This window comes from Saccopteryx bilineata, chromosome 3, assembly GCF_036850765.1.
Source record: "Saccopteryx bilineata isolate mSacBil1 chromosome 3, mSacBil1_pri_phased_curated, whole genome shotgun sequence".
Lineage (NCBI taxonomy): Eukaryota > Metazoa > Chordata > Mammalia > Chiroptera > Emballonuridae > Saccopteryx > Saccopteryx bilineata.
Window position 1 is genome coordinate 260838634 of NC_089492.1, and position 23781 is coordinate 260862414.

At 56.5% G+C, this 23781-nt stretch overlaps 1 protein-coding gene across 1 annotated transcript; it reads right to left on the bottom strand.

The window, feature by feature from the left end:
- Positions 1-733: 733 nt before the first annotated feature.
- Positions 734-22143, bottom strand: FOXO6 (forkhead box O6). Its single transcript, XM_066269484.1, has 2 exons — positions 21220-22143; positions 734-2907 (listed from the first exon to the last, which is right to left on the bottom strand). The coding sequence occupies exons 1-2, from the start codon at positions 21631-21633 to the stop codon at positions 1651-1653; spliced, it is 1671 nt and encodes a 556-aa protein (XP_066125581.1). The 5' UTR covers positions 21634-22143; the 3' UTR covers positions 734-1650.
- Positions 22144-23781: the final 1638 nt, after the last annotated feature.

The following is a 23781-nucleotide window of genomic DNA, read 5'->3' on the forward strand; positions in this document are numbered from 1 at the left end:
CCAATGCTTGGCACAAGACCTGGCACATAACAAGTGCCCAATAAATCTCCCAAGGATGAACCAGTGAGTGGGTGCAGGACCTGTGTTGAGCACTATCCATACTTTTTCCTCACCTTTTCTCATTTACTCTTCATAAGAAATCCATGCAATGGGTGTGCTATTATCCTGTGATCTGGCCCAGGAAAGCAAGGCTACAGAGGTTAGGTTGAAAACATGCCCAAAGTCACACAGCTAGTTAAAAAAACAAAAACAAAACCAGGAAATGAATAGATTCAAATAGAAATGTGTGTGCCTTCAAAGGCCTCCCTTCCCCCACCTCACCCTGCTTTCCCAAGCCATTTTCCCTTTCTGGCCATTTTTTCAGGTGTACAATGGAACAAAAGTCATACCTAATACAGAACCTGACACTAACAGGTTCTCAGTAAGTATCTGTGTCTTCTCTCCCAACTCTGAGGGTTATTCAGGACAGAATTTCCTCAGGCCAGAAACTTCCTGCATGCACATGTTCACAGAAACAGGTGTAGAGCTCCACACAGGCACATCCCCAGCGTCCAAAACTCAGTAGGCGAGGAACCAATGTGTGTTGAGCAGACACGTATCAGGAATGCTGACATACTCAGACACAAAACCACCATAGGGGCTCAGGCACTGGAACCCCCACCTCCAGGATCTCTGCCAGTTATCCTCCTCCCCACCCCTGCCGCCACTCCCCCTGCTAGCCCAAAGCGCGGGAAATATTTAAAACAATTTTATTCATGAAAATATGCTGTACAATGCACTCTACACGGCCTCGACACGGCACACACGCACACGCACACGCTGACGGCACGGCCACGGTACACAGCCTACGATATGCGCCGGGGACACCGCGCCCACAGCCCGCCCCGCCCCGACACTTATAAATATGGGAGAGAGAAGCCAGAACTGGCACGGAGAAAGGGGTGTTTGGGTTAGGGAGTGGATCCGGAGCTGAACGCCCGCTGGAGAAGCTGAGACCAGTAGTTGGGGGAGGAGGGTTAGTGATTGAAAAGGGCTTTTGACTCTGAAAGAGGAAGGGAGAAGCTGGGATTGGCAAAGGCAGGAGGAAGGGATTGAACCGTGACGGTGGAGGGTCAGAGGGGGAGTTAGGGCTGAAGTAGGACAATTTAGGGTGCACAGCCAATAGGTTGGTGTGTGTTTTCGGGAAGGTGTTGCTGGCTTTTGGTGGGTGAGGCTAAGACCAGTGGAAAGTGTCAACTGGGAATCAGATTGGAGTTTGGGATGGGCGGATCACCACTGCAAGGGCCACGCAAAGGACACATGATTGAGAGGCCCTGGCCCCATTTCTGTGTGGGCTTCTCGGACCAACACAGCCTACCTTGCTCCTCCCCACTCTTACCCAGTCTGGAAATTCAGCCTCCACCCCCAGGCTTCCTACCCTGGGAGTAGGGAGAGCGGCTCTCAGGAGTCTGGGCAGGAATGTGGGGTGCCCCAGCCCCTCCCCACCACTTCCTTCAGCAGCCAACTTCTGAGGGATATCGCCAGCAGGGCTGGGGCCGCCTCCTGGATCCTCTGTGGAGCTGAAATCTGGGGTGGGGACCCGGGGATCAGGATGGGAAGACAGAAGCCCCTTGGGGGCGGGGCAGGCACCCGGGGCGCAGCAGGCCGCCCTCAGCCCGGCACCCAGCTCTGGTTAGGGGGCGGGGCCCCGGCCAGGCCAGGGGGCGGCGGAGGCAGTGCCGAGTCGAAATTGAAGTCCATTTCGTCGCTGTCCATAAAGTCATTGAGGATGATGGACTCGACGTCGCACTCGAGGCTACCGCTGAACATGTCGAGGTCCAGGTCGGCGGGGAAGCGGTCCGGCGCGGCACCCAGCGGCCCGGCAGCGGCGGCGTATGGCCCGGGCAGTGCTTCCAGGAGGAGGCCGCCGGGCGGGCCCCCGAAGGCGGCCGCATGTCCAGGCGGCGCCAGGCCCGCGGTGCCCGCCTCGCCGGGCAGCGTCATAAGGCTGATGGGGTGGGCTAAGGCACTGCGCGAGGGCACCGGCGGTGCATACGAGGCCGCGCCCTTGCCGGGGTAGGCGGCGGCCGCGCCCGCCAGCGCCAGCTCTCCGGGCGCGCCCAGCACCGGGCCGGGGCGAGGCGCGGGCGGCGGCGGCAGCAGGGCGGGCAGTGCCCCGGGGCGGAAGGGTGCGGCCGCCTGCGCGAAACTGGCCTGCTTGTTCTCCTGGATGGTCTGCATGGGTAGGCGGCGCAACGCGCCCAGCACCGGTGGCCCGAAGCCCCCACCCCCGCCGTAGGCACCTCCCTTGCAGCCGCCGAAGTAGGCGGGCGTCCCAGCGCGGGCCCGCGGCCCGTACGCGTCCTGCGCGCCATCCATCAGGGCCTCGGGTATCCCCCCGCCTCCGCCGTGCAGACCCATCCGGCCTCCCAGCTCCGCGAGGCGGGGCATTTCCCCCGGGCAGCGCGCACCTAGCGCGGGCGACAGCGCGCTTGCCGGACTCGGGTACATGAGTGGCGACGATGGCGCCAGGGCCTCCAGGGCCTCATCGTCCTCCAATTCGGCCGCCTCCCCGAGAAGGGGTCTCCTGCCGCCGCGGAACTCGGCCCACGCCTCGTAGTCGTCGCTGGCATGTGAGGCTGGGCTGGTGGCCCACTTGGCCGCCGCAGGCACAGGCCCCGGCACTGGTGCGCCCGGGGGACTGTCGTCGGGGCTTCGCTCTGGTGCCTGCAGTTGCTTCTTCTTGCTTGCCTTGCCCTTGATGCGCAGGAACTTGGCCCCGTTGTCCATGGACACAGCCCTGCGCCGCGGGGTCTTGCCGGTCTTACCGCCCTCAGGGTTCAGCATCCACCAGGAGCTCTTGCCTGTGCCTTCGTTCTGCACGCGGATGAAACGGGTGTGCAGCGACAGGTTGTGCCGAATGGAGTTCTGTGGCCAGAGACAAGGACATGGGTGGGAAGTGGGAAGTGAGGAGGCCGTGAGTAAAGATGAGGTAGTGATAGAGAGAGAGGAAGGGGAGAAAATAGAAGAGAAGAGAATGGAGAAGAGTCAGAAGGGGAAAGGGGAGGAATAGGGAAGATGAAAGGGTGAGTGGGGCAAAGGGTTGGGGTGAGGGGAGCAGGTGTAAGTATCAGGTAGGACAAACTCAGAATATCCATCCAAGACCCCAGAACCACACCACCCCTCTCCTTCCTCTGTCCCCATAGGCACTGCCCAGAGAGTGGGACCGAGCTTTGGCCCTAGCCTTTCCCCAGAGGTATTGCCAACCCTGAAGGCTACTACTATTAAGGGGACTGAGCAGGGAAGCAAGACCCCCTCTCCCACTCAGCCAAGCCCGCTGCAGGGCTAGCCAGGTTGCCAGCCACCCCCCCCCTACCCCGCAGATTATGTAAGGGCTCATGCCGCTGTGGCTCATTTCTCTGCCCCCCTCCTTCCCCAGCCTGGCATGGTGCCAGGAGCCCGAAAACCCAGGGCTCCAGAAATCAATCTCGTGGTGACTGATTAAGCCCTGTTTAGAACTAATTGCTCTTTCGTGTGTGGGGAGAATAAATTACCTGCTTTAATTTCGTGTCTTTAAAATGCAACTGCAGGTAGAGAAGACTGTTAACCCTTTGCTGGGAGGGCCTGGCCAGACAAAGCAGGGCAGGCTGGGCATCCCCAAGGTGGGTAGAGGCCCCAGACTTCAGAGATTTCCCCAACTCTCTGAGCTTCTGTGAACTCCAGAGGCTTTGGATCCCAGCAAGCCTCTCAAAACACATCCATGGGCATGGAAACCTCCAACCCCACTTCTGCTGAGCACCCTCCTTCAGGCCAGCCCAGCCCTCAGGCCTGCCCTTTGGGTTGCAGCCGGCCCTAAAAGCCCCTTCCTACTGAAACCTTCACAAAATCTCCACTAAGCAGGTGGCATGATGTCCATTTACAGAGAGGTGAAGTGGCTTGCCCAAGGCTACACAGCCCTTTCTGCTGTCCTGGGTACTTCCCTGGACTTCACCTGTGTCAACCCTGCACATACCCTTTTCTAACTGTCCCTTGTGCCGGTCTGTAGTGTTTCCCACACCACTGCCTGTTTTTGGCAGGCCTGTCCTGGGGACAGAGGAAGTTAGGGAAGACAGCAGCCTGAATGACATCATAGGATCCTGTTGGACCAGCCACACCCACCTCTGGGGTCTCATACCTGGTAGCCTTGACCTCCTGGCTCAAGTACTGCTGTGGAGACAGCATGGGCTTGGGTATCAGAAGGTTGGTCAGGATGCCTGGCTTTTTCCAGCCACCTAACTATATGACCATGGGCTGTTGACTTAACTTCTGTGAGCCTCAGTGACTTAGTGAGCTACCCTGAAGAAAAATGGGTGACATCCAAAACCTGTTAGGTCATTACCTGAGATGTGTTTGGGTGTTTGGAGAACACATCAGGTGCTCATAAATCGTTAAATCCCTCCCTCTGTCCAGAAGACCTCACCTGTTAGATCACCCATAGACCTGCTGTCTCTGCCTCCTTTATATTATGCTGAATGTTACTGTGCTGGGCACTAACAACTCTGGAAAACTGGCATCACTCCATCTCAGGCATGATAGGGTAATGCCCAGAAGGCATGATGTAACTTGCCCATGGTCCCACAGGCAGCAGTGCCAGGTACCACTCCAGATCTGCCCAGCTCATGACCTGCTGTTAGCTCTTTATCCACCCAGCCCCATAACCACTGACCCGTGAGGGCTCTCCCTCCTGCCTCCTTCAGTGTTCAGAAGAAAATGTCCTTTCTGCTGCCCAGGGTACCCACCCCCAACCCAAGCACAGTTCCTGTACTGACCTGACTATTCAGATCCCCAGGTGCCCCATGTATCTGGTACTTTCTGGTCTTGGGAGGTGACAGCTGGGACTCCAAGGCCCCTCCCAGTGTTGCCCTGCCTGGCTTCTCCTGGGACCCTAAGAGAGGGGAGCTTGACCCCAAGGGAGTGGTGCTCCCTCAAGTAGATACTCCCTCTTTCCTGCCCCCGCCCCGCACCTGCTTCCCCAGCCCCTCCCCCACACCTGTGTTCAGGGGCCTGCGAGGCCTCAGTTCTCCCATATGGGACATCTGGCTTACAGAGGCTCCACCTCTCAGCTTCTCCAGTGGAAGGTCAGTCAGGCAATACCTCTTTTTCAGTGTCATGTGCCAGCCTGGTTTTGAGTGCTCAGGGGTGGGGGGTGGAGGAAGCACATCACCAAGTCCCAGCATCTACTCATACTACCTGTTCAGTCCTGGGTGTTTTAAGTACTTTATCTCGTGTAATCCCTGTCAAACTCTGTACAAATCAGGGACTGTGATCCCTATCTGAAGATGGAGAGTGAGGCTCCAAGAAGTTAAGGAAGTTGAAAAGTTCACACAGTTTAAGGGGCAGAGCCATGTATTGATTTCAGGTTAGTTTCACTGTTGCATTCCACCACAGGAGACAGAAAGGAGTTGGAGAATCTCCGAAGCATCTTAGGAAGCCAGGACCCCAGTGCTTCTCAAACTTCCCACGGAAACCATCCCTAGCAGCTGGTGACATGGGAAGACTGGGAGCATGTTAAAAGGTCAAAGTTCCTTACAAGTCTTGTGCTCCCTTTTTACAATTCAAGGGACTTCTGCATTGCACTTCATAATACATCCAAGTTTCTGAATACAAATGAAAACCTTTTAGATTACCACCAAGAATATATGCTCAGGGCCTAAGACAGTTTGTATCCTTTCCCTCTCTGTCCCCTGTCCAGCCAGGGACCCCTGGGTGCCTGAGCTTCAGCCTGAAGCCATGGCTGGTTGGGCCCAGAGAGGAAGACAGGTCTTGCCCAGGACCTGGGGGCAGAGCTGGGGATTGAGACCAGGCCTCCTGAGCTCTAGCTTGGTGCTCTTCCCCCTCCACCAAGCCTGACCTGGGGCAAGTCCCTCCTCTACTATGGGCCTCAGTTTCCCTACCCATAAATTGATGAGTTAGACCAGTTATACTGGGACAATTTCGTTTTGATAATAAAAGTTCTTGGAATCATCCAGCCTAGAGGTTTTGAAACTTTTTATTTTAAGTCATGACATTCTTTTTGTAAATGGAATCTAATGCACTACTTGAGTGTTACATGTGAGCCATCAAGGGATAGGGCAGAGGTGCCTGGAGCCCAGCCTGCTCTGCACCCTCTTTGCATTCTCCCTCTGGGAGAGATTCTGCAGGCCATCTGGGTGCCCAGGGTCACCTAGGGAGGAGGCCCAGAGCTGGGTGAGGACCTTGGCCTCTTGACTGCTGAGCCAGGCTCTTTACCAGGTGTGTACCAGGGCTGTGCCCCATGAGGGAAACCCAGGCCCTGAAGTCCAGTCTGGCTCCTCCAGGGCGAGCCACCTGGTACCAATCAGAGCTCCAGGCCAAGATCCATTGGCAAGCGCTGATCACATCTCACCCGCAACGCCTCCTGGGAGGCCAGAGGCCACGGAGGAGGTGAGGGAGACAGGAGAGGGAGACGCCTCTGCCAGGCAGCAGTAACCAGGGCTCCCTCTTGCAGTCACCTAGCAACCTGCCACCACAGCCACGCCCTGGCATGCCCAGGCTTCCCTGGTGCCCTGAGTTGGGCCAGCTTCTGGGGCCTCACACCTCCTACACCTCCAGACAGACTTGGGTGGGTTCCCAGGGGAGATAGAACCCTGATTTGAGGCCTCAGGGAAACCGTTAGGGGCTGAAGGAAGGGACAGTGGCCACCCCATGCCCATCCCAACACTCCCTCAGAACCTGGCCGAGGGAGGCCAGCCTCCAGGGGCTTCACCCACCAGGGAGAGAAGGCTGGCGCAGGGCAAAGTTCATGGGTTCTGGTGTTGATCTGCATTCCACTTTTGGCTCTAACACCCACAAATGCAGCCCTGGAGCAAGATGCTTTGAACCTTTGAACCTCAATTCCATCAAATGGCCACCTGCTTCTACCCTCCCTTCCCTTCAGCCCCCCACTGTGCAGCAGCCAGAGACATGCTTTCAGTGCTGCTCAGACCCCTCTGATGCACAGTCTCACTCAGAGGACAAGACAGAGGCCCGGCCATGACCCACAAGCCCCTCCGTGACCTCTCAGACTCCTCCCCTGACACTGTCCTGCTTGATCCCTCCCTCTGTTCCTCGAACCTGACAGGCACGGTGCCACCTCGGGGCCTCTGTCTCAGGGAAACGCTGTTCACCCACATACCCAGGTCAGTTCCTCATCTCTGAGTCCTGTCTAGACGTTACCTTTCAGGAGGTCCATCCTGACCACTCTTTTAATAACTGCTCTTCTTTCTTGCCATTTCCCTTTTTTTAAAAGATTTTATTTTATTGATTTTAAAGAGAGGAGAAAGAGAGGAGAGAGAGAGAGAAGAGGTGGGGAAGCGGGAAGCACTAACTCATAATAGTTGCTTCTCATACATGCCTTGACCCAGCAAGCCCAGGGTTTCAAACCGGCAACCTTAGCATTCCAGGTCAGCCCTCTATCCACTGCGCCACCACAGGTCAGGCCCTTACCATTTCTTGGCCCCCTTACCCTACTTTTAAATTTTTCTTTAGCCATTATCACTATCTAAATTGTTATATAATTTATAAATATGTAAATTAATAAATTATATATTGTATATGTAATTTGTTTCTCTTCTGGGTTATAACTTATTGTCTGGTTCTCCTTATATTAGAATATAAGTTTCACGAAGAACTTTTGTCAATATTTTACTGTACCCTATATGTTTGATACATAGGAGGAATTTAATAATGTTTGTAGAATGAATGCAAGAGAGAGAAGGGAGATCATACGCAGGGAGGATTATATTGGGCAGAGTAGCTGACACATGATTGGAGCCTCTCCAAACTGGGCTGAAGGAAGGCAACATAGAGACAAGTGTGGGGCGAAGAACGTCAGGGAGAGTATGATCCACAGAGAGAACTGCAGAGAGGAGTCAGAGCTTCCCGAGGCGAAGATGGTGTCAGAGAATGAATAGAACAGCTGCTCCCTCCTGCTTCCCAGACAGTCTTGGTGAACCCAGGGCTTGCTGTGGCCTTGCTAACGGTGTCTCCCTCGTGGACAGGGTCTGAGCCATTTGGTGGCGGCAGCTCATCTATCCAGCAGGACACCCTCATCTATTCCCAGGACACCCTTCGCCCACGAGCAGTAATGCATTCATCTGACAGAACAACCCCATTTATCCAGCACACCAGTCCCATTTATCCAGCAAGTACAACCTCATTTGCTAACAGCACTCCATTCACCTGACGGGCCCCCTCATTTATCCAACAGGACACCCTCATTTATCCTCCAAGTCGGAGGCTCTCCTTCCTCCTGTGGTGTGGCGGTGTTCTCTGGCAGTGCAACCTGACTGATCCAGCAGGCCGTCACCTCTCCTACAAGTACTCTTCCTCCCCCTGACGGTACAACCTCATTTATCTAATACTGCAGCCTCACCTTGCCTCCAAGTACCACCTCATTCCCTGACAGTACAACCTTGTTTATCTTCCAGTACAACCTCATTTCTCCTTCCAGCACGGCTTCACTCACTGATATCTCAACCAATCTTACTTCTCCAGCCAGAGCCTGCCAGATCTCTCAAGGAAGAGGAGGGTGGAAGGGGAGAGAAAAGGGGTCCCACCATTCCCTGTCCCATGTCTGCTGAGGGCTGCCTGGCACTATGACTATGTCCAATCTCCCCAGGCCCAGAAGGGCCCATAGACTTTGAATTCTAGGCTGCTTGGCCCAGCCAGCACTCCACCATTGTGCCTCCCCTTCTGTCTCCTCTGTTGCCAAAGAGGACCCACAGTATGGATTTCCTCCAGCTCTCCAGGAGGGAAAGATCCCAGCTGATCTGATTTATAGCTTTTACTGATTTATGTGGCATGGATACTCCCCATATAGCCAATTTTAAGCTGCCAGTATGCCATGATCAGTGAGTGCAAAACTGGAAGATGTGTGCACAACAGCTAGCCAGCACTAGCACACCACTGGCCCGCGCTTCAAACACTGAGGCAGGAGAAGGGCAGGACCTACTTCATGCCAGACCCAGGCTAGTTTCATTATACTGTATACTATTTTACGAAGAAGGGAAACTGAGGCACAGCTGGATTAAATGACTCCTGAGGCTGCGAAGCTGGGAAGTGATGGAGCCAGTTCTGGGTCTCTGGGCTGATGGGTTCCAAAGCCAGGGCTCACATCCCCAGTGTGGTAGGCGACACTGCCTTGCTGTCCACATCAGTGGCCATCTCTGCCTTGGTTCTCAAGCCCAAGTTTCCTAGTTTGCATCAGAGACAGGACACTCAAGGTTTGTGCCCTACCCACTGCAAGCCCTGTGCTACCTCCTGGCCTCCCTGGAGAATTTCAGGACCCTCCCAGTTCAGTCCAGGATCTTGTGCCCAAAGCTGGGTATGGATGCCTCTCCAGGTTCTACTACCACCCAGGGTTCACCCCAGTCCTCACTCCCTCAGAAACTGGGCCTGTCTACAAAGTGAGGATGACGATCCAGCCCCTCCCTCAATGCCTCCCTGAGCAGAGACTACCTGTGGGGCTGTGCAAGGGCTCCAATCCCCTCCAAGACTCCCACTTCCTCTCTCCCTCCTTTCCTGCAGGGAGAAATCTTAAGGGCAGGGGTTGGAATCCCAACTTTATCCAAGTGGCCTTGGGCCTCCCTTGTAAAACAGGGTCACAGTTCCAATATCCATGGGAGAGGGCTGGGACCTAGATGAGATCCTACATATCAAGAATCTCATCCTGCCTGACCAGGTGGTGGCGCAGTGGATAGCGCATAGGACTGGGATGCGGAGGACCCAGGTTCGAGACCCCGAGGTCGCCAGCTTGAGCGCAGGCTCATCTGATTTGGGCAAAGCTCACCAGATTGGACCCAAGGTCACTGGCTCGAGCAAGGGGTTACTCGGTCTGCTGTAGCTCCACGGTTAAGGCATGTGTGAGAGCAATCAAGGAACTAAGGTGTCGCAACGAAAAACTGATGATTGATGCTTCTCATCTCTCTCAGTTCCTGTCTGTCTGTCCCTATCTATCCCACTCTCTCTCTGTCTCTGTTAAAAAAAAAATCTCATCCCTGTCTCCAGAGCCCCAGCAGCAGCCCCTGTCCCACTCATAACCCCCCACCCCACTGTGGTTCCAGTCTGGCCCAAGAATACACACCTGTCTCAGACAGAGCCATAGACTCTCCAGGGGTCACTTGCTCTGCTGCCTGGGGTGAAGCTGGGGTGCTCAATCCAGGCAGGCTTCCTGGTAGGAGGGGTAACCTGGATAACCACAGGGGACTGAGGCCATGTGTAAATCCTTGGTACTTGGCAAAGGAGGGGTAGAAGGGCAGGTGGAGCATCAGGGCCACAGGTGTTGACAGGTGAATAGGCTTGGGGTCAGCAGTGGAAGAGAAGTGGGCAATCAGGGGCCAAGAGGACCCAAATGTCTAAGGCAAGGCATGAAGTCAAGGGGTAGGCTCTGGCACCCCCCAGCCCCACTGCAGAGATAGTAGAACCCACATACCCAGCCCGCGCAGCAAACAAATCAGCAACAGGAGTCCAAACTCACCCTGACGTGCTCCTCCTCACTTGTGGGCTTGGATCCAACTCCGGACTGCTATTCAAGAGGCTCAATGCTTGTCAGTTTCCTCACCTCCATTCCCTTAAGCCCATCTGCGGTTCCAGCCGCAACACTGCATCTCTCACCTCCCTGCCTTTATACATCCTGTTCCCTCTGCCTTTCCCTCTGTCTGCTAGAGCAACTCCTGATGCTCCATCCAGGCTAGTTAGCTCTGTGGCTTCCTCCTAGTCCCCTCTGTCAGCCCCAAAGATAGTTGTTCACACCTCAGTGCTATCGCAGAAATCTACCTACAAACCGAATATAACTGTGTATAAGCCTGCCTTCCCACTTGAACTTTGTGGGCAGTCCTTAGTTCACAGTAAGTCACACATAGGATAGAGCTCTCAGCAGCCACAAACCACTCAGGGCCTGGCCATTCTGTGCAGTTTCGGTTCAGCAAAACCTCAGACCAGAGCTTCAAGCCTCACCTTCTCCCTTCTGGTTTCCCTTCCCATTCATCCCGCCTCTGCTGTCTCCCTACTCTTCCTTAGCACGTCCTGGCTCCTCGGGAGAATTCAGCAAAGTGAAGAGGAGAAGAAACAACCACTTACTGAGCTTTCACAAGAGGCTGCACTGTGCTAGCACTTGACAGTGAAATCTTACTGAATCTTTGTGACAACCCTCTGAGTGGGTTTATTATCCCCATTTTACAGATGAGAAACTGAGGCTGCAAGAGACAAACCCACCTTCCTGACATCACAAGGCATTAGATGGTAGAGTGGTGCATAATTCACCCCACAGTTCTTCCCCCCTGAGATGCATCTAGGGAAGAGCCTGGGCCAGGCAGAGCTCCAGGGTGAGGGCAGGGGAAGCCATTCACATCGGCTCAGCAATCCCTCCATAGACTTTCTTCCCTCAGCCAGGATTAAAGGGGATCCCTAAGTGCAAAGCCATTCAGGCCTCTCCCTGTCTCTCATTTGAAGCCCCCCGCCCCCTCCGCAGCAGCACCTCCCCGCAGCCCTGCTCAGGCCTTGGGAGCAGCTGCAGTGACCTCACCCAGCCCTGCCCAGGGCCTGGCTCTGGGGAGGGCCAGCAGCTGTGCCCCAGACCTGCTGGCTGGCTCCTGGGGGGAGAAAAGGAAGAGTGGGCATGGTGCCAAGAGAACCATCTGCTCTCCCAGGGGCACGGCCACCCACACAGACACTGGCCTCGCCCCCAGGGGCTGCCCTTGGTCCCCTGTCCCCATGCCAAGGGGCTCCAGGAGCCGGGGCAGCCCACCCAGACCGGGGCACCAGCCCTCATCTGCCATCTGTCTTCTCCTGGACACTGAGAAGTCCTTACAGGACATGTTGGAGCATGAATGTCCACTGGAAAGTGAACAAGTGCTCAGGGGAAGCTGTGGGTGCAGAGGCCAGAGGCAGGGCTGGGTGTGCCGAGTCCTGCCTGCCCCGGCCTCCCTGGGCTAAGAGCCTGCGATCTCCTGGGGAGGGCCTGCATCCCCTCACATCTGCTCAGCTGGCAGGTGCCTCTGGCGGAGGGTAAGCCCCTTCCCCCACAGCGCCAGCTCAGGTTACAGAGTAGGCAAGGCCAGCTGAGGACAGGGGGAGGGGACAGGAGGGGTGGAGGAGGCATCACAACTTCCCAGAGTGTTGGGGGAGGGGAATTCAGATCTCCAGATAGGACTCAAAGCCAGAAAGGGAAGGACCATGCCCAAGGTCACAAAACCGCCCAGTGGGCAAAGAGGAGCTGGTGTTCAGGGGCAAGCAGCCCTGGGTTCAAGTGACCCTGAGCAAATCATTGCCTTCATCTGTAAAAACACAGAGCCTAAACCCTGCCTGCTGCCTCCCAAGGCCACGGGAAAGGCTCTGCAGGCTGGAAAGCAGTGGGACAACCTAAGGGCAGGGCAGAGCATGGACATCCTGAATATCTGATCCCTTAGGGACAGAAAGGGAGGCATTAGAGCAGAGACTTCCCCTCCTCCAACACACACACACACACACACACACACTCACACACACACACACACACACACCTGTGTCACTCAGGGCCCAGGGCCCAGGGACCCCTGCTCTACATAGTAGCAGGGAGCGGGCTCTTTTCCTTTCCCAGAGCAATGAATACAATAATGAGATTTACTAAGATTTCTTGAACACATTACATGTATCTAACCTTTAATTCTCACAGTAAAACTTGGACATAAGTCCTGTTGTTATCCCATTTTGTAGAGGAGGAAACTGAGGCTCAGTTGCCCCAGGCCACACAGTAAAGCCAGTATCTGCTCCTCCCTGCTTGCCTCTAAGACTCCTAACCATACCACTGTCTCACCCGAGATGCTCAAGGCACTGCCTGGTGATGCATGGCACCTCAAGCCTGGCCTCTTGGACTCTGTGGGCTTCCACCCTCTCTCAGGCTCATGGTCTCAACTCTACTTCAGTACCAGGCCCACACTGGGCACCTGGGCCAGTCCCCCCTACTTCACCCTCCACACTACCCTCCAATGATCTTTCTCCATTCCACACAGCTTGGAGTACCAGCTCCCCATCTTGGCATTCAAGGCCACTCACCCTCAAGCCCCTGCTTGCTTCTCCTGCCTCAAGTCCAGGCCAACACGCCAGACCCTGCAGGCTCCTAGAGTCCTGTGGGTGTGACCTTCTCCTTTGTCTGGCTCCCCTCCCCCTCCCCCAAACACCCTTAGTTCATTATCTGGCCTTCCATCATGACTCCCTGCAGTCTTTATCCTGAATCAAAATCAGGAGTCCTCATCTTATCTTCCCAGCTTGACCTGGAGGCACCTCAAGGTCAGGGCGCTGTTCAGTTCCTCTGAGCCGCACTGCACAGGGGCCCAGATTAAAGCAAACGGAGGAAGGTGCCATCGGGTTTGGGGTCTGTAGATGGAGGGAGGAGAAGACATCATGGGGTGGGGACATCCCTCAGGAGCTCTTTCTGAGTAAACCAGGGGCCCTGGACCCAACCCCCAGGCTACAAGCCTCAGGGCCAAACTCCAAGGGAAGCAAGACAATATGGGGGTGGGGACAAGAGAGGGTCAGCGTGGAATGACCTGGTCAGAGCACTGGGCTAGGGAAGAATTAGCCCTAGGGAGTTTCGTTTCTGTCACGTACAGTGGGACACTGTGAAAGCCACTTTATTTCTCTCATCCTTAGTTTCCTCATCTGCAAAACAGGGACAGTAACAGTAACAGCTTCACAGGATTGCTGTGAGAATTCAAGGAACGCATTAATTGAGGGTTGAATTTGAGCCGGAACAGTTTGGTGTGGATAAAGCAAGGGTCAGAAGACAGAGCAGTGGGCAACGTGGCTGGAGAGGTTGACAGGCCAGGTGGCCAAGGTCTCGAGCTTCACGCTAGAGCCCCAGGTTTGGACCCTGTAGGAACAGCACTGTGCTGTGCACATGCTCTGGTCTCTTCCACTCGGTGGGGAGCTACTAGAGAGCAGGGCTGCGACTTTCAGGGTTCCTCACCATTCAGAATATTGACACTAACCTTTCACCTCCATCCTGCAGCCAAAGGCCCTCAGTGGCAGAGCGCACCAGCCCCTTCTCTCCCTCCATGTTCTATACAACGGATTCCAGCAACAGGGGACCTCGGCAAATGTGTTGAAGAGGGGGGGATCAGTCCCTGGGAGCTGATTGCAGGGGGTTCAATTGGACCCAAAAAGGAGTGGCTCAACCCAGAAGGCCTGCTTACAGCAGAAGTTGGTCCAGCCTGAGAGCAAGAGGGAGGGCCAAGCAGGGGCCCGGGAAGTTACCATCTAAGGCATCAATTCAGAATCTGACTCATCACCAGATAAGCCTGTTAAAACACAGACGCAGAGCCCACCTGATGAGAGTCTGATAGAGAGGGATCTGAAATAGGGACACTACACCTCCATTCATTATAAGCTTCCAGGGGTCTCTGATCATCAGCCAGGTTTGCCAACAACTAAGGATTTTACAGGCAGTCATTCTCCAGCAGACACAGTGGGTTCCAGAATCACTTGGGAGGTAGGTCTTTGTTCAAACCACTCAAGCACCCCGCCTAGTTTCTGAGGGGTGTCCCAAGGGATCAGTCCGTGAGGGTTGGTAGCTGCCTTGGTGAGCACGTGACAACGGCAGTGGGTGTGGGTTGAGAACTCCAGTGCCAGGTTGTAAAGGTGGCAGTGGGAAGGCAGCGTGAGAGGAGAGGCAGCAAAGAAAGTGGGAGGGAAGGCAGGGCCTAGACAAGGCCAGCAAAGGGCCCGGGGGCCAAACAGAGCAGTGGGCTTGGCTGGCTGCCCAGGGCACTGAGACGTCCCAGAGGATTCTCAAGCACGTGCAAACCATGGGGCAGGAGGGCTGGCTGCTGTGCGGGGCTGGTTCTGGACCGGCATTGGAGATAGTATACTATAAACTGACAGCTCTGTGTCTAAACCCGGCTCAGCCTCCTCCCAGCTCTGCTGCCTTGGCCAGGTGCCTTCATCTCTCTGGGACTCTATTTCCTCAACTGCAAAATGGGGCTATAAACACACACCTGGCAGGTCCAGGGAGAATGAAAACAAGAGAATTCTTGTGAAGTGCCCAGTGACTGCCTAGCACCCAGACATCATTGCTCTTAATTCTTATTTCCCTTCCCATATGAAGCATCCCCCCTTAGAGACCAGAAAAGTTCTCTGCAAAGATGGAGGCCCTGGGGGGAAGGGTGTGGGAGGCCCCTCCCCCACACACCACCTGGCCCCCTCCCACCTCCACATATGGGTTGGGGGGTGGGGAGAGACAGCAAACAGCCAAACTGTCCCAAACAGGAGTTGGTTTCCATGGTAACAAGGGTGCCAGGAGGAATGGGGATGCTCTGGGTCCAGCTGTCCCCCTGAGCACCCTACCCAGGCCCCAGCGCCTCAACTAATGCCCACTCAACACCCTGCACCCCCCATCTGCCTGCTCTGGGGGCCAGCTGGGACTGCCATGAGTACTCCCTTCATTGTGCTCAGAGTATGTTTGTCACCTGGGTATTGCCAGGAGCAGGGTAGGCAGTTCCATGCAGGAGTCCAAAGTTCAGGTTCATCCAAACCTGTACTCGCATGCTTCCACCCTGAGAAATCCTACCGGGACTTTGCGCTCAGTCCCAACTAGCTTCCCAATGACTTCATGCCTCCTAGAACCAGAGTTCGTCAGTGGCAGCCAGGAAAGGACCAGAGACTGCAGTAAGGCCTTTTGGACACCGATGCAAATGCCCAGAACCAGAGTGGGAGAGAGCTTTGCTCCAGCTCACACACCATGGGTCAGGTTCCCCTACAGGTGCTCCGTCCACCCCTCACCCACTCCCAACTCCACAGCTCCAACAGACCCCCAAGGACTGAATTAGGACACCCTGAGTGAGGCTCCAAGAAGATGGCACATGGCTGGGGAAGGAAGCCCTAACATTAAGACCTATCTAGCAAAAGAATTGTAGTCCCAGAGGTCCTGAGCTCTGTATCTTGGAGTGTGTGAAGGATTGAGACGGAGGAAGGAGGCATGGAAGGGTGTGACTCCCCCTATCCCCTAAACACCTGAAGTCTGATTCGGATATGGGAGGACTGGACACCAATGTGTACCTGTTGGCCAGGTCCCCATCGCCACACGCTGCAGAGAGGGGTACCGGCGAGTCCGGCACAGGTAAGGGAGACAGTGAGGTGAGGAGTGGCTCTCTGTATAGCTGGCACACCCATATCCCAGAGGCCATATCCACATAAAACAGTCCAGAACCTCCTCTCACTCCTAACAAGACACAGATAGAGGGGCTTCCAAAGCCCCCAGGGCCACATGTGGTGGCCACCACGAGCTGCTACTCTAAGACAGGAGAAGGTGGGCTTCTAGAACAAGCCTGCAACCTTTCAAAATCCAGATTCAAACTCCCTTGCAGCCTCAATGGCGTTGTAAAAGCTTGAGTTTTGAGATCAGAAGGGGGTCCAATCCCCAGGCTGCCACTTCCTATGGATGTGACCCCAAGGTAAGTTACTGCTCCATCTGGGAAACGGGAATCCTAACAACAACATGGAAGAATGGTTGGCCAGGATTTGATGGGTTGTGTGCTTGGTTAGTGGGCCCTGGCCCTCTCGGCCATCCTTACCCCTCTCTGGAAGTCCGGACTCCGGTCGGTCCTGAAGCTGCAGTCCTCAGGGAGTGAGAGAGAGGGCCCCCAAACCGCAGAAAGTGGAGACTGAGGGACACTGAACTTTCGAACCCACAAACCCTACCTCACCCCCCCCTACCCCCTGCACTGTTCATTACCTTAACACGAGTTAAAAATAACCGTCTCATCTCTTTAAATTAGTCTGTCTGCAATTACTGCCTGGCACGGAGCTGCCCGCCATCCTCCCACTGGAGCGGCGCCAGGTGGCAGGCGGGGCCCTCACCCTGTCTGTCGGTCTGTCTGCTTCCTGGTTCCCTCTTCCCCTCCCTGCTGCAGCGAAGCTAACCCCAGGGGCCTGGCAACCCAGCTCCCCAAGTTGCATGGGTATGGGGCCAGAGCCATGGGCTTCGAGCAGGCAGGACCCAGGGGACAGGCCCAGAGCAGAGGACCACAGTTGGGGCTCCAGAGCGTGGGGGAGGGGGCTCGGGAGGCCCGGAAAGCCGGAAGGGCCCGCAGCGCCAGCACTAGTGGGTGGGTGTGAGCAGGTGGCCGTGGGAGTCTGCCGGGCGTGCCAGCAACTGTGCCAGGAGCGGCTGGCACGGGCTCGTGCCCAGGAGGCGGGCAGCTGCCAGCCCCCCTGCTCGTGCAGTGTGGGGGGAGGGTGAAGGGGAGGAGTAAGGACACCCCCCAACCCTGGCTTGCACAGCCTCCTCCCACACCCCAACCAGCTCTTGGAGCTGGGGATCCCCAGAGGACAAAGGAGGAGGAGGGAGCCCTGCTCCAGCAGGCTAGAGGGAGGAAAGAACGGGGTGCCCCTGCACTCACAACCAATACTCAGCCCAGCTGTAGCAGGACCCTCCTGGCATCTCAGATCAGTCCCTCCTTCTAGTTCCCACCCCACTTAGGACCTACTGGCCAGCCTGGGCCAGATAGGGGTAGCACCACCCCTCCTGATCTCACCCCCAACAGCCAGGCTGCTCTAGGCCCTGAGGGAGAAGGGAAGTCCTCATCCACTGTGCTCCTCCCCCACTAGGCCTGGGGACAAGAATGGGAGGCGCCAAGGCTTGGCCTGGGAGCTCCCAGGGGAGCTGGCAGCCAGTAAACAAGCATAACAACTCCTGGGGTGTTAAGAGAAAGGAGCACTAAGTGGAAGAAGCACCAGGATCCAGAGCAGCCTGGAAGGCTTCCTGGAGGAGCCATCAATAAAGAGTTGGAACATGAGAGAAAGTAGGAAGCTCTACCTGGATGTCAGATACCCACACTTCTGGGACATTGCAGAGGAATGGGGACCTCCTGTCCAAGCCCTAGTCCTGGGCCTGGAGACCCTCGCCTCTGAGGGAAACATAATCAGCCTCTGTGGTAGAGTTCCCAGCACCAAGCCCAGCCTCGCATCAGGCTTTAGCCTGGTGAGTGTGCTGCGCCTGCTGCTGATCTCACCTCCTTTGATTTGCTGGACTACCTCCTCACATCACAGGTGGGACCACCAGGCAAAGGTCAAGCACATCAGTCCTTCTTGATCTGTCCCACTCTGCCTTTCCCATGCCACCTCCCTGCCATCCCCAGGAGCCCTGGGTTCTACCCTAGCATGCCCAGCAGTCTCCTAGACCCAACATGTTCAATTCCACCTCCTCGCCTTTGCATATGAAGTCAATATCCCCTGGAAGACTTTCTCCTCAATTCTACTCCCAATGAAGGCAGCTCAGATCAAGTGCCACCTTCTCAGTGAGGGCTTGCCTGGCTCCCCAAGAGATCTAACCTGCCTTATCCATATCCCTGCCCCCACCCCTGGCCCTTCCTGCCGCCTGCTGCTCACTAACACAGGTTTTACAGGCAGAAAGGTGTGGAACTGGCTGAGCACTGATGTGTCCTGAAAGTAGGTCCAGTGTCTTTCCTTTTGGTTCCCCTACTCCATTTAACACAAGGTTTTGTACACTCCAGGGATCCAAGTCTCGTACAACACTTATATGGGGGAGAAGGAAGAAGGAACAATGGGCCCTGGCCCTAGCCTAGGCACCTGAGGTGTATCACAACCCCTGCTAACTTGGGAGTTGGGAATGGCCCCTCTACCAGGCCCCTGGAGGGACTGACTAGGAATGAGGGAACAGGGGGTTGGTGGGGCAGAAATGAGGGGAAAGAGGCTCCTGCTGGGAGCTAAGTGTGGGGAGTAGGAGGAGGATAACCACCAGGGAATGAGATGGTAAAGGTCAGAGGCCCATCTGAACAGCTCTCCCCAGTGGCTGGGTGGTCTCTGCCAGGGCCTAGGTCAGGAGCCCAGGCCTGAAGCTCCCTTTTCAATGCCCCAGTCCCGGACGAGCCCTCCAGGACTCCTTCCTTCCTGAGCCTACACGCAGGGAGAACCACTGTGTCCTGAGCAGCTTGGTGCAGTGGAAATCGCATCCAGTGGGCAGGCGGGAGACCTGGGCCGTCATCCAGGGCCTGCTGCTCACTAACGGCCTGAGAAGAGTCCAGTCCTCTTTCTGGGTCTCAGTTTCACAGTCTGAGAAATGAACTCATGGGATGAAGTTATCTTCAAGCACATTCCCAATCACATCTTATGATTTAGACCTGCCCCTGTTCAAAAGTCATCAGTGTCCCCCTCCCACACCTTATACCAGCAGGACACTATTTCAGAGGTTCTATCTGGGACTTGAGGGTGAAACACCTGGATTGGAGTCCCCCTTTCCCATCTACTGACTGGGTGACCTTGGGCAGTTCACTCCTTCACTCTGTGCCTCAGTGTCCAGCTCTATAAATGGTAACAGTAAAACCCACCTCAGGGACTACTGAGAGAGCACTTAAGGAGACTCCTGTCATAGATGCCTAAAAGTGTCTGGCTCAGGGCTTGGCCCTGAGACTGTCAACAAACTGCAGTTCTCTCCCAGCTTCTAGCGTCATGTCCCCTCTTGCCATCTTCTCCCATCATCCCTAATCCATCAAGCCCAGTGGGAACTACACCTCCTACAGCAAGCCCTCCCGGCTTGTTTGGACCCACAGTACCCTCCCCAGCCTCAGCATCTTCTGCATCATCCGCCCATTTCTTCACTCTTTCACCAGACGTGCACTTGTGGTTCCGCACTGCCAGGCTCTATGCTGGGTGCCGTGGGCAGAGATTGCTCCAACACTGCCACTGTCTTCCAAAGGCAGGGTGGGGAAGGGATATGAGACAGGACACAAAAGATTGAAACCTATGACAAGCAGGAGGAGGGTCAGAGAAGAAGGATTCCTAAGCTAGCTAAAAAAAGTTAAGGAAGGCTTCCAGGAAGAAGCATCTGAACTGTCCTTCAAGATAGGGAATATACCTACAGGAAGAAGTAAAAGGTAGGACAGTACATAGTGAGCAGGAAGGGAGGTTGGAGCAAAGCCCAAGGGCAGGACCCACTTGGGAGGAATAAGTGTTCCAGTGCAGGCTGATTCCAAGGAGACTGGAGAGGCTAGGGAAGGAGGCTCATTCATGTCTGCCCCTCCAGCCTGTGACCCCACCATACAGTGGCCTGATAGTCATGCGCTCCCAGGTCAGAGCACCCATAACCCATACAATGCAGCCACTGGGCATCTAGAGCTGTCTATAAGCGACCCCCCCCCCCACCCGCCCCAGCACACCTCCTTCTCTGACCCTATCTGCAGCCACCACCAGGCCCAGTCTCCTCCTTCCACTTAGGGATGCCTCCCGGGCAGAGACCCCTCTCTCCCATAGGGAGTCTGACAGCTCACAGGCCTCAGGCAAAGCCCCTACATCCCCAACTTCCTATCCCTCTAAATTATCCATTATTCCCATTCCCCAAGGAGATAGCTTGAGGAGGGTCTGGAGGCCACGATCTCATCAAGCCCCTGTCTTCTCCCAAGATGGCTCTCCCCTTTCCACTGGCTGATACTGAGGCTTCCCCTGGGGTGCCCCTGTCCCTCCCTTCACCCCCCAATGCATCTGAACTCAGAAAGCCAGGGAAGCAGAAGACAGCCTGGGGTGGGCAGGGACAGATCCCGCACTAACACCAGCAGGGGCAATCACCAGCCCACCATGGTGATCAAAGCAAGAGGGAACAGCAGCTGCCCTATGGACAACTCAGATCCCAGGTCACCTGAAGAGTCATCCCACCCCAGACTGGCTGGTGCCCTAGGGTGAACTCCTGACACCACAGGAAGAACTGTGAGCCCAGGGTTGCACTCCTCACCCTGGGGTCAGCTTCAGGCAGGCAGTGAGAAAGATTTTGGGAGAAAGCAGCCATTGACCCAAGTCATCATTCCAGCTCTTTAAGGAGGGTGCCCCGGTGGAGAGGGTAAAACAACAGTAACCCAAAGCACACTCACGGGGTAAGAAGAGCCTCCCCAATGTCGGAGGTCTGAGAACGGGGTTCCTCTGCGATGCCCCCAAGGATGGGCTGGAGGTGTCCCTCGGGGGTGCTTCAAAGTGGCAGTCAGTCCCTTGTTATCCCACCAGACCTCACAACCTGCATCCAGAGCATGCACACGGCTGCTCCCAGCACGCCCCCTCCTGTCTGCTGGCAGGCCCCACGCCCTGGGCACACACACTCCGTGACCCCTGAGGGTGCCCCGGGGCCTCCCTCCCGCCAGCCCGCCCGAAGTCCAGACGCACCAAGCAAACCCTAAAAGCCCCAACCGGGGAGCCCAGTCCCCCACCCCAGCCAGACGCCCCCACCTTCCAGCCAGCCGAGCTGTTGCTGTCGCCTTTATCCTTGAAGTAGGGCACGTAACGGACCATCCAGTCGTAGATCTGAGAGAGCGTGAGTCGCTTGTCCGGGGCGCTCTCGATGGCTTTGGTGATGAGGTCGGCGTAGGACAGGTTCCCCCACGCGTTCCGCCGGGAGCTCTTGGCTTTCCGCAGCGGTCCGACCTCCGCTCCCAGCGGCGGCGCTGGGGCCATTGCCGGGGCCGTAGCCCGGCGCTCCGGCCCGCAGTCCTCCGCGCCCTCAGCCACCCCTGAACCCAGCGCTCCGTCTTCGTCGCCGGCCAAGTCGGGCTGCGGCAGGGGCCAGGTACACGAGCGCGGCCGGCTTTGCGGCGCGAAGTCCGGGTCCACGTCCACCTGATGCGCTCGCAGCTTTGCAGCCATGGTCCCGCCCGGCTCGGGCAAGGAGGGGAGGGAGACTCCGCGGAGGGTGGGCGGGCGGCTCCGGGATCTGCACGCCCCGGGGAGGCCCGCGGGAGGGGTCCCTGGCGGCGCCGGCTCAACCGCGGGGCGCCATGGGCTGGGGCGCGGAGACGGGGGGCCGGTCTCGCTGGAAAGCCCAAAGGGAGAGAAAGATGGGAGCAGTGAGGGGGCGGCGGCCCCGGAGCCCAGAGGGCATACACCTCGCCCAGCTCCGCTTCTAGCACCTGCCGCCAGCCTGAGCCTGCAGCCACCACCGCCACTGTCGCTGCCGCCGCTCCCCCGGCGCCGGCCCCGCGCGCGGGCCCCACTCTCCCGGGACGAGGCCGAATTGCACCATGCCGGAACCCGAGCCCGTGTGGGAGCCTGCACCGCCGCCGCCCCGTAAATGCCGCCGCTCCGGCTCCAGCACCAGCTCCCGCGCCTGCCGCGCTCAGCGCCGGCTGCACCTCGGAATGGGCGGGGGACCAGGAGGGGGCGGACCCGCACAGGAGGGGCGGGGCGTATCCACTTGCAGCCGCGGAATCCTCTGTCTGCTGGGTGCCCCGCCCGCCCGCGGACCGGGGGTGGGGACGCGGGGTGCGCGACTCTGGGCGACCTGGCTGCAGCCCCTGCTAGCAACAGCGCCGCCTACCGACCAGGGAAGGAGTGGCGGGCGCGACCCCGCCCCCTGCTCAGCGCTGGGGGAGAGCACGCGGGGGCGGGGCCAGGGCGCTCTCATTGGTTCGCAGCAGGGCGTCCCGCCCACGGACTCGGCAGGATCCCTCCCAGAAGCGCGTCAGCGGGTTATTGTTACAACCCGGGGTTTCCCAGGGCAACGGGAATGGGGCGGGACTCAGAGCACATGGCCCCGCCTTCTATCCCCGAGAGGAATGGCCAGACCCCCTCTCCTCCCCCCCTTACTCTGGACCTTTGGCATTTCCAAGTCTTAGAAACCTGAAGGGGCTGATGGTCGGGCTCGCCTTTGTGCCCTAGAGTGGGCTGGGGAAAGAGAAAGGGTCCGAAATACCTGGGTTCTGGGCCAGGCTTTGCCATATTTCTAGTTTATCCACCTGCAAATTAGGTCTTCATGGGCTCTTAGGGTGCCTGTGAACATAGTTTTAGAGCCTCGGTTCTCAAAGTTTAAAGCAAAAGCATCCTGAAATAGCTTGTGAAAACATGTTGCTGGATCCCACAGGGTAAGCTTGAGTTGGGGCTGGAGACTTTGTATTTCTAACAACTTCCCAGGTGATGCACCCAGGACTACACTTTGCAAACCACTGTTTTAAACCCTGTGGGATGTTCTTGCAGGGGCTGTTGGAAGAAGCACTTGCCCCAAAGTTCATCCTGTATGATGAGAAGCTTCTCATTCATTTAACAGATATTTACTGAGCACCTTTGATGCTCCAGGCACTCACTGTTCAGGCCACTGGAGCAAGAGCAGCAACAAACAGATGGGGTTCCTACTGCATGGATTAGTAGAGGAGTCAGATGTTTATCAAATGATCATATGGCCTCAGAAGGGAGAGGCTGGTGAGAAGTTGGGCAGCCCATGACCTCATCCCATAGAGCCCTAGGCTAGGTCTCCAGTCACCACACCACCTGCCAGCCTGTGCTCAGGGAATCGGCTCTGCCTAGAATACCCTTTCTCCTCCTCCAGGCCATGATCAGAATTCTCCCATTCCTCAAACCTGAGCTCAAGTGTCAACCCATCCCTGACACCTTCTCTAACTCCAACTCCCAACACTGTCTTTGTTCCTTGCTTGCCCACACCACTTCCTGCTCTGCCAGCAATGCTTTATGTCCCTTTAGGACAGTATTTCTCCCTTGCCAATCAGGAAACTGAGGTCCAGAATGAGGAGGCGACTTGCCCAGATGAACTGGCTGGGAGTAGAATCCCAAGCTCATCAGCTAGTGCCACACTCCTGGAGAGGCTGGAGAGGGTAACTTGGAGAGTTACCTGGGAAGTGAGAGGGCTGGGCCCAGGCCATAGGAGACAGACTTTCTCAAAAAGTCCTTCCTTCCAGCTGAGGTCCCAAGGAGTAGGGCTAAAGATGAGGGTGGGGGTGGGGCTAGAGGGGCCCCTCCTGGCCCCCTATGGTGGTAGCAGGCCCAGCTTGCAAATGCCTGGCA